The 16,044-nt window shown below is 39.7% G+C and overlaps 2 protein-coding genes across 2 annotated transcripts; one reads left to right on the top strand and one right to left on the bottom strand.

Annotated features, from left to right (window-relative positions):
• The first annotated feature begins 1,617 nt into the window (after nt 1-1,617).
• LOC108024285 (uncharacterized) lies at nt 1,618-10,516 on the top strand. The gene is made up of 6 exons (XM_044093565.1): nt 1,618-1,756; nt 2,163-2,191; nt 3,807-3,987; nt 7,608-7,749; nt 7,833-8,698; nt 9,609-10,516. The coding sequence occupies exons 1-6, from the start codon at nt 1,618-1,620 to the stop codon at nt 10,514-10,516; spliced, it is 2,265 nt and encodes a 754-aa protein (XP_043949500.1).
• A 2,614-nt stretch (nt 10,517-13,130) lies between these two features.
• Nucleotides 13,131-15,122, bottom strand: LOC108024286 (putative odorant receptor 19b). Its single transcript, XM_017094185.3, has 3 exons — nt 14,386-15,122; nt 13,319-13,679; nt 13,131-13,251 (listed from the first exon to the last, which is right to left on the bottom strand). Exons 1-3 carry the CDS (start codon nt 15,120-15,122, stop codon nt 13,180-13,182), a joined length of 1,170 nt encoding a protein of 389 aa, XP_016949674.1. The 3' UTR covers nt 13,131-13,179.
• Nucleotides 15,123-16,044: the final 922 nt, after the last annotated feature.

Consider the following 16,044-nt stretch of genomic DNA (forward strand, 5'->3'; position numbering starts at 1 on the left):
CATAGGATGCTTTTCATCCGGGCCAAGCCAACCTTTCGAACCAGCCAACTTGCTAAACAAAAGCTAACCATGCATGAGAAACCGCTTTTTCGCCACCCACCTAAACTTCCCCATCTACCTTTCGACACCGCCCCCGCCCCCGCCCCATATCATCATCGTTGGCACTACTAATTATAACACTTTCCTGTCCGAACGAAAGAACAATTAAATGGATGTTACCAGGCTGAAATTCCGGAGACGTGGGGGCACTCTTAACTTCTGCAGTCCCCAAAAACTCTGGGACTAAACAGAACTTTTAACTTGCCGCCCTCTCCCATACACACACACACACATTTTATATCCGAGTGCAAATTGGGGGACTTTTATTTGACATGGCATGGGCATTTTTTGGACAGAGACAGCAAAAGGTAGATGATATGGGGGCAAGTGGGTCGATCTGTCGGTCTGTCGGTCCGCCGGTTGTTAGGGGGCGGAATGAGTGCTAGTGCTGTTGTGGGCTATTGCTAAAGTAACAGTTAAGTTTTATGGAAAGCCACTTGATTTTATTAGGAGCGCTCGTAAAATCATCGTCCGTTGTAAACGGTTCGTTCAACAACGGAAATGGCCAAGACCAAACCAGGCCAAGCCAGGTATCTATGTACACCGCCCTCCCTAACCATTGGACTTGCCAAATGGCAGGTCCTAGGACCTGGTCGGTGCAGGACCTGTAATGCAAATACAAACTCCTAATGAGTGCAGGCTTATCCCAGTTGGGGGCAACAAAAAGGGGAGGCAGCGAGAAGTGGCACTTAATGTAATGTGAGGAATTAGTACTATTTTAATAGAACTAAAAGTTCTCGACCTAAGCGTTATCGATTCGCGCCGGAAGAGGGCATCGAGAAAAACACGTTGAAGGGGTTGACATTTAACGACTGGTATTTGAAGTTCCTTTGGCAGAAAAGAGATTGTTTTGGGTTTGTTAGGTTTAATTTGTAACTTAAATAATATAAAAATAATCTGATACTGGCTTGGATTTTATTTGACTTACTGGGTTTATTTTATAAGTGAATATAAATTACCCATGTGACAATTTTAATAACTAGCTTAAAAATAATATTTAAAATGCTCCAAGAGCAGAAATAAGCGAAAAACGATTTTTGGTGGTTAGAGAAGTCTAAAAAAATTATATGACGCCACCGGGGGTATGGAAATCCATTCGACTGATTATTTAGAGGAGCCCTTAACTTAACCCTCACGTGATCATAATTATTACTATTATAAGACTACTATTAAAAGTAACCTATCTAAAGAAAGAAAACCCATTTGAGGTGAGAAAAAATTAGGAAAAAATTTAATTGGCGCCCCCGGGGGCACGAAAGTTTGTTCACCTTGTTGATTTAAAGAAAATTTGCGAAGAATTGAAACGTCAGTATTTTAGAAAGAGGTCTCTTGGCAGAGTTATAGAGAGAGTCTCTGGATCCTCTTACTTCCGACATCAATGGCAGGTGGGCTGGACTGGGATGAGTGTCGATGACGCAAGCCAAATTGGAGCGGCGAATCTGCGGCTGACAATGACCATCGGAATAGGAATCGCAATCGGAGTCGCAATCGGTTAATGGCCGTGATTGTGCTCCACAAATGGTGGGGCTGAGCCGTATCGGATCGCGGCGACACCACAAGGTGCTTGCCCCCAACGGTGGCAAGTTGCTGGCTGCGAGTTGCCTGCTGCAAGTTGCAAGTTGCAAGAGGCCAGTTTGCAGCTGCAAGCTCAAAAGCGGTAATTCCAAGCGGCGACTATAAAACGGCGCAAAGCTGGCGAACCAATTTCACTCTCACTTTGTTGGCCAACACGCGAGCTAGCGATTTAAGCCGCCTCTAGCAAAATCGCGAGCGACACCGGCGCGTTTACTTACCGCCACAGAAGTAAAAGCAAAAAAGAACAACATCCGTCTGCATTGAACAAATAGCCGTAAAAAGTGTTTATAAATTTGTTTGTTTTAGCGTTTTTTTTCTCCTTTTTGTTTTGGTTTGCCGCTTTGGTTGGCTCGCCACACGAATCGAATTTTAATTGAGTGACAGAAGGAAACCAAATTAAAACGAAAAGAGTGAACACACAACATAAATTAAATATATTTACCCCACATATATATGGTACATGTATATATTGGTTTGAATAAATAAAGTCCCAACTGGAATAATGCCGCTCATACGGGTAAATAATGCAAAATAGGATTAAGCCCATATAATTGAAATCGAACTCACTGAAAGTTGGCAATCAAATATTGATAATGATATAAATCAGCGCCTATTTTGATTATTTCCACTTGATTGCATGCCATCGCGGCCAGTCAGATAATCGAAGGGAGATAAATTTTTAAAAATGTAAAAATGCGAATCGATAGCACGCGTTTATTATTCATTAAATGGCACAAACGCTTGTTTACACGCGAAGGACAATAAACGATAATAGACCATTTTGCAGGACAATTACAACAGTCACATGAGATAATTCCATTTTTATTTAATTGGTAGATAAAACACGCATTATGTTAAATGCGCTTTGTTGGTTCTCAGCCTTTCTTTAGTTTATTGATCATGTAACAATTGAGCTTAACTAACAAAGCAACTAGCTAAAAATTAAATTAAAACTAATATAAAATTATGCCTTTCAAGGGAATAATAAGTTAATAATATTGGCTGTGGTGAAACATTATAACCATTTTTTTTTTTCGTAGATAAAAGATATATTATGTATGTACTCGTATATTAAATTGGCTTGTTGGTTCTTTAGTTTATTTCTAAAGTCACAATTCAGTTAATTTAATAGCTTATATTTTAATAAACAATATAAAATTTTTTGTGTATTTTAAAAATAAATAACAACATTTTAGGTAATATAGTAGGTTGGGATAAGGCTCTCAAACAAAATAAATTGTTTTAATTGGTAGATGAAACATTTATTATATTAAATTGGCTTTGTTGGTCTAAGGCTTTCTTGAGATTATTTTTAAAGTCACAATTGAGCTTAATTAAAAATATAATTTTCATAAACAATATAACAAAGTTTTATATCTTAATAGGTAAAATAAAAATCGAAGGCAAGAAAATTGCAATGAATATTCAATGAATGTATCGTTAATCTGTAAATTTTTTAATAAACAATCTTTTGTTGGCCAATAAGATAGAACTGTTATAATAATTTAAGATCTATCGTTATTTAAAGTGCTGACCTCCCATAAATGTGCCATCAAAGATGAGGCCAGGCATTCAAGCCAATTGTGCCACTAACTACCGCCATAAAGCTGCCCAAAGCGAACCATTTCTCATCTCAAAAGATCAGATCAGATGCATCGCCCTCGTATGAGTAATAACCGTGAACGGATTACCATGGGCTCGAACAATCCACAATCCACAATCCCTCATCCAATGGAATGGCATTCCCTGCTATGCTGTGCAGAGCTTATTAATAATTACCTTTATGCCAGGTTCATTGTACACATACTGCGCTCGGCTTAATTACGAGTATTAGTTATTAATCGCGTGTTCAGTGGAATAATAAAAACAATAATGTGCGACAAGAGCGGAAAACAATTGCACTTCGGTGAATAAAATTTTCATAATTGCATATAAATCAATTTAATTAAATTATTATTATGAATTGCAGAGCAAATATTTCCAATCAAGCGCGTTTTTCCGTCATTCGATGCACTAAATTAACTAAATGGCCAACGAGAATGGCCAACTTATTGAGTTGATTTCGATTTCGTTTTCGATTTCGATTTAAGTTGATTTCATTTCGATTTGCCCTCATATTTTTTAATCACCAGGTACTGGCCGCCATCGCCTGCTGTTGCCTCCTGGCGACCCACTGCAGCGGCGAGGAGGTCGAGGCGGCGGCCACCAAGGCCGCGGACAAGGTCGAGGCCAGCGCCACCGCCAAGCTGACCCCCAGCATCGAGGAGGACTCCAAGAGCAAGACGGAGAAGCGCGACTCATCGGATCAGACAGGTGAGGGCAGAGCATGTAGATTATTATATTACAGCGGGAGGGCCTCAATTTTATACAATTTTCTTTTCCCTTTTTAAAGTAAAGCCTGATATACAACAATTGTAGCCAGGCTCACGTCAGAATTGTTCACAATAAAGTCTGTATTCCATTATTTTAATACAATAAAATTGTATCCAAAAAAATTCTGTCAAAATACAACATTCCGATTTTAATCAAAAATGCGATTTTTCACCCGCTCTTTCAATCATAGCTCAGCCAAATCAAAACATACAGCTAAAATACCGACTGTTTTGAGCAGCTGGTTTCCTATGCTAACGATCCGAATAACTCTATGGGAAATTTATTTTTATATCCATTTACGCTTTTTTTTGTAAGGGGAAAAACCAACGTTTTTTTTTAAAAAAAATGTGAAAAATTAAACATTTTTAGGTTTAGGTTAGCTCAACGAGGGATGACTTTCCACGATCTGACGTTTACTTTTTTTATAGCAGCGAAGAATACTTTTTAGGCCGAAAATTTTTAGTCAAAATACGATTTTCAGATTTTGGTCAAAAGTATGATTTTTATTTCCCGTTTTTCAATCGGAACTCTGCTAAATAAAGACATACACCTAAAAGACCGACTTTTTCGGGCAGCTGGCGACGTCTGCTAATAATATTAATAATTTTTAGAAAAATTTATTTTTTGAGAAAATTTTTCATTCTTTTTAAAGTGAATTTTTTATAATTCAAATTTTCGACAAAATTTATACATTTCTGGTGGTGTTTTGTTCGTAGCTTGGCCAAATCAAGTCGTACAGCTAAAACACCTACTGTCTCGAGCTGCTGGCTAAGTCTGCTATCGATCCTAATCATTTTTAAGAAAATCTATTTTTTGAGAAATTATTCGGTTTTTTGTAAGGGGGTGCATCATATATTTTTTTAAATTCAGAATTTGGCAAAAATCCACATTTTTTAGGGGTTTTTCGTTCGTAGCTTGGCCAAATGAAGGCGTACAGTCTAAAGTTATCTCAAAAAGCCCTGGTTCCTACTTTTCCAGATCTCCAGTTTTTAAAACAAATAGAAAATATACTCCACCGAATACTAAATATTAAAATATACTACTAATACACTTCCTAAGCTTAATGTATTATATATAACTTATATACTACTTAAAATAGAATGATAGATGATTCAAATATAAGCCGTTTGTTTATTTTACCAAACGATTTAAATACAGAAAATCTTTATAAAATGATAGTATAAATAAATAATTGACAGAGAAGGCCAAGAATCTCCTGATGAAAATCTATATAATTTCTGAACGCTGATTTGCTTGCATTAGTTTACAGAAATATAAGCAAATAAAGATATCAAACAAAGAAATAAGCCAATTTTCATGGCAGCAACTTGGCAGCGTTTCAGTAGAGACACTAGAGTCTTCTGTGAAATGTAGTAATCCTAATATTTTAGGAGCACTCCAAGGAAATGTTTATCTCACTAAAGAAACCAAAAAAAAAGTGAGCCAGTATATATACAAATTTTCAACTAAAATTGCTTTGATTTAAGGCTTTTCTGATTCAAAACACTTGGCTTAGCTTACTAAACTAACTAAAAATACTTAATTCACTAAGGTACATACCTGAAGAAGTTTTCGGTGCTCTGGAGTCTTGAATGACGAAATCTCCATTTATATAAATCCAGTAATCAATGCAAAATCTCCATATCTATCCATATATGTCCAGTGATCTGTCCACAATCGCCAACACACAATCATTCAATGGAACTTCCGGTCAACTCGTTCTTCGATTGACCATAGCATCCATTTTTAGCTAGAAGTAGAAGAAGAGATCACTTTGTTATTAAAGTTTTCAATGACGTGGCCAATTGTAAAATGCATTAGTATTACACAATAATTACATGTTAAAGGTTATTTATACAACATACAACATACAACATTCAACATGTCTTAAGTTGTTAGTTGGATGTTTCATGTTGGATGTTTCATGTTGAACGTTACATGTTGATTATAGATTTATGAACTGAAAGTAAATAAGGTTCATACCTGGTGATGCACTGCATCCTGGAGTCCAGGTCCACCTCCATATATATCCAGTGATCTGTCTAAGAGCACTAACACACACACACAAACACTCGGCGGAACTTCCGGTCAACTCATTTTTTGAGTGACCATAGCCCATAGGTCATGCTTTTTTGAGCTAGAACCAATTGGGAATTATAAGCTCCCGCAGAAAAAATTAATTTGTAATCAACATTTTCGATGACGTGGCCGTTGTAAAATTTAAATATTACTTAATAATTGAATAATTTAATGTTATTTTTACAACAGACAACATTCAACATGTTGAAGTTGTTAGTTGAATGTTTTATGTTGGATGTTACATGTTGAAAATAAATTATTGAATTTTGCATGTAAATATTACCAAATATTTGCATAATTTAAGGTTTTTTTCATCATCAAACATTTAACATGTCTTAAGTTGTAAGTTGGATGTTTTTTGTTGAATGTTACATGTTGAATATAAATTTTTGAAATACTAATTTTTTGGGGTATTTCGTTCGTAGCTTGGCGAAATCAAGTCGTACAGTGAAAAGACCGACTGTCCCGAGCTGCTGGCGACGTCTGCTATCAATCCTAATCACTTTTAGAAAAAATTATTAAGGGGTGCATCATATTTTTTAAAAATGCAAATGTAGAAAAAGTACAGCAGCTATGGCTGTCATCACTACTGTAGCTTAGTTTTTATAAGTAAGCCTACAGTGTACAAATAATAATAATAAAATTAATAAATATTACATAAGAAATACATGTTAAAGGTATTTATACAACGTAAAACATTGAACATGTCTTAAGTTGTTAGTTGGATGTAATATGTGGGATATTGTTTGTTGAATGTTGATTAAAGATTTATGAAGTTTTGTACATTTAATGTTTCTTAAGTACACTATAAGAGGTGACTGTAAATATTTAATAAACACCTAAATAAGGTACACACCTGGAAAGGTCTTCGATGCACTGCATCCTGGACTCCAGTTCCAACTCCTTCCAGTGATCTGTCCAAGAGCACCAACACACACACACACACACAATCACTCGCCGGAACTTCCGATCAACTCATTTTTCGAGTGACCATAGCCCATAGGTCATGCATTTCGACCTAGAACTAATTGGGAATTATAAGCGCCCACAAAAGAAATTCATTTATAATTAACGTTACCAATGACGTGGCCAAGTAAAAATTGCGAAAAAATGAAATAACTATTGTTCCCTTAAATATCAAACATTCAACATGTCTTATTCGTTGTTAGTTGGATGTTTTGCGTTGAATGTTGCATGTTGGTTACGGAAAAATATTTTTTGACCAATTTTCGCATTTTTGTAAGGGGTTGCATCGGGGGTGGAAAATGGGCTTATACTTGTCAAAAATACCCTATTTGAGGGGGTTTTTAATGTGCAATTTTTTAGAGGCTTAAGCTTTGACCACATGTACTCGTACATACAATACAAATAGATATGAGTGAATAAGCGAAAAGCCCACAGCATAGTTGCAGCTTGAGCCAGGGCCACAAATTGATTTGTCGTAATTAAGGTGCCTCACCGCTAAATTTATCCACCTGCAGGTGGCCCCTACCTGAGCCTCTCGAGCAAGGACCCGCCGTTCCGGCCGATCTATCCGCCCAGCAGCCACCACTTTGAGGCGGAGCCGCCGACGCCCATCTTCGGGCCCACCACACTGCGCTACACGGCAGCGGAGGCGGCACCGCAGGTATGCAGCCCCAGCAGAGCTGGCAGTGCCATATGGAAACCACAGCGAGTGCCTTTAATTAACAAACCACTCACTACAATCCGCCCACCTCCCCCCAGGCCTACTACGGACCGAAGGCGCCACCGCAGCACCGCTTCAGCTTCCAAGTGCCGCCGCAAGTGGAACCCTATCAGCGGCAAGTGGCATTCAAGCCGACTGCCGCACCTCTGCCGCCACCGCAGGCCCAGTCGATTTTCAATTACGGCGAGCTGGAGCCGGAGGCGGGCGCCACCGCGCCGCTGAGCCACCACCAGCACCATTCCCATCCCAATCCCGGCCAGCATTCCAAGTATCTGCAGCAGCCGCCGCCGCAGCAGAAGTTGCAGCAGCGCATCCAGTACATCATTGCCATACCGCTGTCGTACATGCGGCAGTTGCAGCAGCAGCAGCAGCAGCAGTTGCAGCAGCAACAACAGCAGCAGCAGCAGTTCCTCTACTCCCCAGCACCACCACCAGCCAGTGGCTCGAGCAGCACCACCAGCACGGCCCCACCAGCCCAGCAATCCTCGCCCACCGGCAGGCATCCGGTGGTGCAGTTGCTCGGAGGCCCCCTTGCCCGCGACCACCAGGGTCAGTACAAGCCGTACTACCAGTCGGATGCCGCCAGTGCACCACTGGCCGGACCCACTGCACCGCTGATCCACCAGCCCTACCTGCAAATACCCACCAGCCTGCTCATGGCCGCCGCCCAGCAGCTGCAGCAGCAGCACCACCAGCAGCAGCCCGTCTACGCCAAGGTGGCCGCACCACCAGCGCCACCCACCTACCAGCCCGCCCAGCTCCTCTACCAGCCGCAGGGGCACCACCAGCAGCCGCAGATCCAGCTGCAGCTGCAGCGGATCTTCCTGCAGCAGCCGCAGCCCCAGCAGTCCACCATCTACGCGGAGCAGCCGGGTCCACTTTATGGTAAGCAAGCCAAACGACTTTTGATTATAGCTTCCGGGGTACAGTACACTGCACAAAATGAGTCTATAGGAAACTATACTCCTTTTTAATAAAATATCATATTATAAAAATATACAATAAAAATATACAGTTTGAAACCATTAAACATATCATAAAGTATTTCTTTTTTTTGCATTTTGAATAAACATACTACACTAAAAAAATATATAAAAAATTTTGCTTGTTTTATGAAATTTTATATAATTTTTCAGTAAACACTCTTTTTTACTTTATATTAAAATGTTATTCACTTTTTGTATTCATACTAACTACATACTACATACACTACACACTACTACACATAAGAAACTATACTTGTATTTTTGAATATCGAAATTTTTTGAATTTTAAATTAAGCGTATAATATTACTAACGAATATCAGTTGATTCTGATACTTTTTTTCTGTGTCGATAATATTTAGATTTTTTCTACATTTAATTTTTATGTATTTAAAATAATCTGTATAATACCGAAGAAGGTAAAATATTTAATTTATTAATACTTATTTCGATTGTTTTTTTTTAATTTTTATTTTTTTAATAAAAATTAGTTTGCCTTTTATAATATTTTATTTCCTAAATTTATATATTCCATCTTTCTTATGTTTTATATCTGTTTTGTTACCCGACAATGTCACTTTGATATCACATACTTATGTGTCCCAGTACAGTTCCATCTGTACGGGACAACAATTCCGTGCCTGTCCGAACTTGTTTCGTTTGGGGGCAACTGTACCACGTTGAGGGCCTGAAATCGTTGACAGGGTCAATTAGCGGCCGTAATGTAACTGACTGTCAAAGTGCCCGCGGCGAGGGATTGAGCCGCGGAATCAGATGTCTGTAACCCAATTGTTTTCCTTGCTCCTTTCAGCGTATCCGCTGCAGCAGCAGCAACAGCAATATCAGAGGCCGCAGCAGCAACAGTCCTTGAAACAGTCGCAGCAGCAGCAGCAACAGCAACACAAATACACGCCTGCAGCGCCCACGGCACCGACACCATTGACAACATCAACAACGAGCACGGCAGCAACATCCGAGGCAGCAGCAGCAACGGCAACGGCAACACATCAGGCTGCAGCGACGGCAACGCGCCAGCAACACTTGCCCCTGGTGCACTACAATCCCATTTACGTGCAGGCGCCCCCCGAGCAGCAGCAGCAGCAGCCACAGCAGCAGCAACACCAATTTGCCATATTGCCACGTTTTAGCAATAATAACCCCAAGGCCGTCTACAGCATGGCCCACGAATCGGCGGCTCCGGCTCTTTCGCCCATTCACGTGGTCAGATTGTCGCCGGCGAACGGTCCTCCGATCCATCACTACCACCACTACCAGCCGACCTCGATGTTGCAGCCGGTTTATGCCCATCCCCACGCGCCCCATGCCCCGCAGCAATATGTGTCGTCCTATGGGGCGGGCGAAGAAGGACACAAGTCGCAGGCACCCGTCGCCATTTCCGGTTCCGGTTCCCTTTTAGCCGGACCCACGCCCTCGCCCCTGATGACCGCAGGTTCGCAGCCGGCCATTATACCATACTTCAGCCATCCGGGTGCCGTGCATTATGGCACGCATTTGTACCACCCGGGAGCGGCAACAGCATTGGGTGCCACGGCAGCAACATCGGGCGCAGGAGCAGCAGCAGCAGCAGCAGCAACAGGACCAGCAGGACACAGGGCAGGAGCAGCAGGAGCCAGGGCAGCTGGACCAAAGCAACAGACGACCGCAACAAGTGGGGGACAGCTGCCAGGTGACAGCAACAATATTGTGAAGTATCCCTAAAGCGCTCAAAGCAACAGTGACAGCAGCAACAACAGCAGCAACAGCAATAGCAGCAGCATCAGCAGCAGCAGCAACAACAACAGCAACAGCAATAGTAATAGCAGCAGCAGCAGCAGCAGCAGCAACAGCAGCAGCAGCAGCAACAGCAGCAACAACAGCAACAGCAGCAGCAACAGCACACATCAGCCTGCAACAGCAGCAACATCAGCGCGTCCAACAGCAACAGCATCACCCAGAGCTAGTATATCCCAGCTTTAAGCTCGATTTTAACACCCACATCCCCTCGAAACCCACTCCGTTAACCCTTGCTTGGCCCAACCATTTGTTGGCCGCCGTTGTTGCCCCTGTTTTCGGTACGCTAATTACGTATTTTACTCGATTTCTAACCCCTTCTGGGCCTCCTCATCTGCTCTTTGTTGTTATGCAAATCTGGTGGCTCCGAGTTTGCTTTTCCAACTTTTAATGAGTTTGCCCCGTGCTCGTTCGGTTTTGTGTAAATATTTAAGAAATTTTCCAATAGACTCGCCAAATAAACATTTGCCTAAGCCTACATATGTATATGTTCGTGTATCGTGTGTTTTCACTGTCCTTAGCCTTAGAACTCGCTATTTGTATTTTAATATTACGTTTATGACTATGGAATTACATATTTTTTGTTGGTACACTCAATAAAAATTATACCCAATTCGAGGATTTTAATAAAGGGTTTTTTATTTCGAAAGGGCGTGAGGGTAAACTGCTTTTCTTCAACTCAAAATAATATTAAAATGTAGAACTCGCTATTTGTATTTTAATATTACTTTAACAATAAAGAAAATATATTCTTTCTGTTCTAAAATTTACTCAATTCACATATTTTTAATAAAGGGTTTTTCATTTTGAATGGGTTGGTGTAGGGACTATTATATATTTTGTTTACCCTAAATTAGTTTTTGAATATAGAACTATCTATATTTTATTATTAGGTTAATCAATCCACAAAATTAAAATGAAGAACCCTTTAAATTTAAATTTTGAAAAGCCTCTTTTTCATCACAGAATGATATTAAAATATAGAAACAGATATTTATATTTTTTTATATTAATTTTACAATTAAGAAATGATCTTATTTTGTTTGTACATTAAATAAACAAATATATAGCAATTTTACCTGTTTTAAGGAAAGATTATTTTTTGAGGGCTATCTTTAGTCCTCAGAATGGTATGAAAATATAAAAGAATCCTTGGTAAAAAACATTTGCAATCCGCTGAACATCGACGCATCAGTGGTCTGTCTTATGTCAGCTTATTGTCGAACCATTTATATTGGCACTGATGGGCTACATAATTATGTTGGCCATTTAATATTTAAGTACGCATTCAGTGCAATGACTACGAAAATGAATCAGATTGAAAGCGTCGCTTGAATCGCGCATCGGTTGAATCATTAATCTCATATCCATTAATTGACTTATGGGGACTTTCGTAATGCACAGTGGTTTCGCCTGTTTATTAAAAAAAAAACAAATTAATAAAAAAATATATATATTATAAATAAAAAAATAAAAATCCGACCAAAATATTGATAAAATATTAACATTTGTCCAAACTGAATATGAATAAGATTGTAAAATCGATTTTTGGCTATCGATGGTGTTTGCAAAATGTTTCGACTATCGATACTATCGTTAGTGCCATCGATTGTTTTAACAACCCTAATACGAGTAAAGGCCATGAAGTTAAAAAATCTACTTCAATTTTATTATAATCATAAACAAATACAAAAATTTGTCGCTTATTTTGTACATTTAGTTAATTTATTAAATATTTCCTAGGGTTGGTATCACTGCATCCCAGTTGAAGGCTCGAAAAACATAATAAACAAGTTAAGCTCTGGCGCTCGCTTAAATGGCAAAAGTGTTTTATTTTTGCGAATATGATAAGCTGAGTGGTGCGAGTGGCACGCCCACTTCGGGGTGGCTTCAATTAAAATGTCTATTAAGGAACCCTCTTCTCGCAGCCGCGGTCATCTGTTGCAGATGTCAGAGGAATTTGTGTTACTACAACTTCCGCTCAATTCATTTAATAATAAGCTCCTGCATTATGCAGCAATAATTAAGAGCCCCAGCGAAGTGAAAATCCAGCGGTTGCAAATGCAATAAATATGGTGGAAAACGGTCGGTGGTGGGGCATTGTCAATTTCTATTTGAAAGTATGGGGTGGCCAAAAGATACAGATAGATCCGCCAAATCCAAGGGAAATTCCTTTAAAATCAAATCTATGTGCGTTTAATTTCCTGGAAATTAAGTAAAATTCACCAAGATACTTTAGGCAAAAGGAAGCAACTATTTTAAGTAAAGATTTGTTATTTATTGGTTTTTATTCAATAGGAAAATTACCATTAAAAAGTATTTGTGTTAGGGAAACTATTTTATTGGTAAAATGTAGCATTTGATGGGTTTGTTCAAATATAAATTCTACATAAAATAAATGTCAGAGAAAGTATAAAAAATAATTAGTACTAAGTACCTTTAAGGGAAAGCTCTCTAAGTTCTAGAAAATTAAGGTTGTTAATCATATTTCTGTGCCTTTCGAGTTTCAAATAAGTTTTTTTAAAAATCCATGTCTTGAATACAGCTTTTCCAAATTAAGTTTTCCCACAGCAACTGCACATCCTTTTCAATTAGTGGCTTTCGAGCGTAGTTTTGCGCATTTCGTTGAGTAGAGTGAGCATTGTGTAGGCTCCCTTGATCATCTGCCAGGGTTGGGAGTTTTAAATTATAAACAAAATAATATAGAATATATATTCTCGATATATCTACCATCAGGAAGGTCTTCATGCTGATGGGCATTATCTTGCCGGCCATCAGGATCGGCAGCTTCTGGCACCGCTTGAGCATCAGGAGATGGAGTCGCCGGAACTGGACGGGCTGGTCCAGCCAGTTGCAGTTGTAGACCGCCACCAGAAGGGACTCGCCCTCCTGGCAGAGCTGCTCCGCCATGTAGCAGAGCAGCAGGGTGTCCGTGGTGAAGGCCAGCAGCAGGGCCAGCATGTTGGTGAACCGCATGACCCCCACCTGGCCGAAGAGCAGGAAGTAGCAGATGGTGCACTGGCCGCAGGCGGTGGAGAGGAACTGCATCGAGCAGGTCATCGACAGGGATCGCTGCAGCGACTCCACCAGCCTGCAATTGTTTTAGAAGGAGTCAGGATTCCATTTTTCAACTTGATATTTATCCAGAAAAATATACAATATACAAGAATATTTTTAATTTAAGCACTTTAAGCATTCATCTTAATATCAAGTTTTATCTTACAATTTTGACCTTGGTTAAAATATTTTAAAATAAACTTACGCAATTTCTTGCATATATACTTCACTGAAAATTAATTTATTGTACTATATTTAATTAAATAATGATTTAATAGTGATATTTTATTAACTATTCCGTTTTTGTAAGGATGAGACTTATATTTTTATTATAGTATTATTCTTTTCAAATATTATAAATTCCAAACAGAAAAAACTTGGCTAGAAACAAATTTGTATCAAATTAAAATTTGTATATTAAATATAATTTATTTTATAAGATCATCATATGTTTCAAACATTACTGATCTATATTAATGATATAGTGGTTAAGTTATAGGCATTTTTTTTTTCATAAGCTTCCAAATCATTCCATAAATATATGTATACAAATATCTGACTTGTAAAGCAAAGATTTATATTTTTGTAAATTAAAATAATACACAAATTCCGTAAAAATTATTTTAAGAAGATTTAAGATTCAGCTTTCCGAAAAGAACTCCGCTCTTCAATAGAATGTATGATCTCCCGCCAATTTTGCCCCCCAAAGTATCTAAATATACGCTTTTCCGCACACTCACCTCAAGATGACCTGGTGGTCCTGTATGTACCCGACCAGGAGTTGCTGCACCTCCTCCGCTGCCAGTGGCGGGTGGTGTCCCAGTCTGGCCACTCGCCAGGCGAGCGCCTTGGTGTGCGCGCTGACCAGGATGAGGTACGTGCACGGGTAGGTGGTCAGGTTGAGCACCTCCATGGCGGTCACCATCAGGCCGAAGGTGTGCGGGATGACGGCCATCAGGAAGGCGGCGGTGCTGTCCTTCCAGTTCCAGGGTATCCACGAGGGGTACATCAGCGTGGGCTCGCTGGCCATGATGATGTAGACGATGCCCAGGCACAATATGCCCACCACGCAGCGGCCAAGGATCCGGAATATGGCCTCCGCCCCGGCCACACCCTCAGCGACGATGCGCACGTCGTCGGAGCAGCCCAGGCGCCTGTCCAGGTGGCGGAGCATCCGGTGGCTGTGGAGCATCTCGCCGCGATTCAGGTAAAAGTTGAGGGACTTCAGCATGTAGAGCGTGTCGGGCAGGGCCACGCAGAGGCTCTCGCAGAAGGTCTCCAGCGACTTGGACTGCAGAAAGTTCACCGAGAAGGACAGCCACACGCAGAAGCGGAACACCACATTCCACGCTATCGAGTACGCCCTGTAGTGGCGGCCCCACAGGGTGCTCTTGGCCGGCGGATGCAGTCCCGACACCCGAAAGATGCGCCAGTGGTTCACCAGGGCCTTGGTCGAGTCCACCTTCGGAGTGTCCATAGTTGTCCAGGTTTTCCACTTTGCCTGGTGCTACTCCTGGACTCGAAAGGCTCTGCCCGGCCCTTTTATAGCCAATCCATTATCCACGCACCCGACTACGCATCCACTTTGTTAGTTGAAAATTATGCAAATTGCTGCAAATTAGACCAAAAAAGTTCGGAAAAGAGCCACCATTTCACACCAATTGAATCGGAATCGGAGGAGCCTCTCCAGAAATTATTGGGACAATAGCTTTCTCCAAGGCTGCTAAATTGTGAGAAGGCCCAGGTGATATTTTTAATATTTTTAAAGAAATTTAATATTTCCCAAGACAGGCCTAAAATACACAATTTAATCCACAGAGCAGATTTTCTGTATTTTTAACTACAATGCACATTAAATATTAACAATATTTTTCTTAGCTTTAAAAATAAAATTAATTAATAATATAATTTTTCTTTATAAACAAGTTGTTGCGATCTCAAATGCCAAAGATGGTGGGATCTACTTTCCAAATATGGTACCTATATGTGGCTTTATCGTTCTATGGATTCAGGTGTTCAAAAGATTCAGTTGATCAAAAAAGTACTTCTTTAAATATAAATACTTTCACACTTTAGATTGATGAGAAAGAAAAATAAAAAAAAATATATAAAAAACACATAAAATGTGTACTTTTAGGTGCTCACCACATCAAGCCAATATTAAATCATGCTTCGGTAAATCTAAATAAATTCGCACCTTAGAGTTATGAGAAAGTCATTATAATAAGCCAAAAAAAAATCATAAAATATAACTTTTGAGAACAAACAAACAGAATTAAATGTATCTTATTTATATCTAAATAAACTCACACTTTAGATTTATGAAAGTCATATCAAAACTCTATTAAAAAATCATCAAATATATACTTTTAAGTGTTGAGAACATTCAACCAATATTA

Source organism: Drosophila biarmipes, chromosome X (genome assembly GCF_025231255.1).
Source record: "Drosophila biarmipes strain raj3 chromosome X, RU_DBia_V1.1, whole genome shotgun sequence".
Classification (NCBI taxonomy): domain Eukaryota; kingdom Metazoa; phylum Arthropoda; class Insecta; order Diptera; family Drosophilidae; genus Drosophila; species Drosophila biarmipes.

Excerpts from the sequence above, each read along its gene's own strand:
- LOC108024285 (XM_044093565.1), top strand. The coding sequence starts at position 1,618 with ATGGTGGGGCTGAGCCGTATCGGATCGCGGCGACACCACAAGGTGCTT. Across the intron at positions 1,757-2,162 it reads CAGCTGCAAGCTCAAAAGCG|TCCCAACTGGAATAATGCCG; the intron begins GTAATTCCAAGC and ends GAATAAATAAAG. Across the intron at positions 3,988-7,607 it reads CGACTCATCGGATCAGACAG|GTGGCCCCTACCTGAGCCTC; the intron begins GTGAGGGCAGAG and ends ATCCACCTGCAG.
- LOC108024286 (XM_017094185.3), bottom strand. The coding sequence starts at position 15,122 with ATGGACACTCCGAAGGTGGACTCGACCAAGGCCCTGGTGAACCACTGG. Across the intron at positions 13,680-14,385 it reads GACCACCAGGTCATCTTGAG|GCTGGTGGAGTCGCTGCAGC; the intron begins GTGAGTGTGCGG and ends AAACAATTGCAG. Across the intron at positions 13,252-13,318 it reads GCATGAAGACCTTCCTGATG|ATGATCAAGGGAGCCTACAC; the intron begins GTAGATATATCG and ends CAACCCTGGCAG.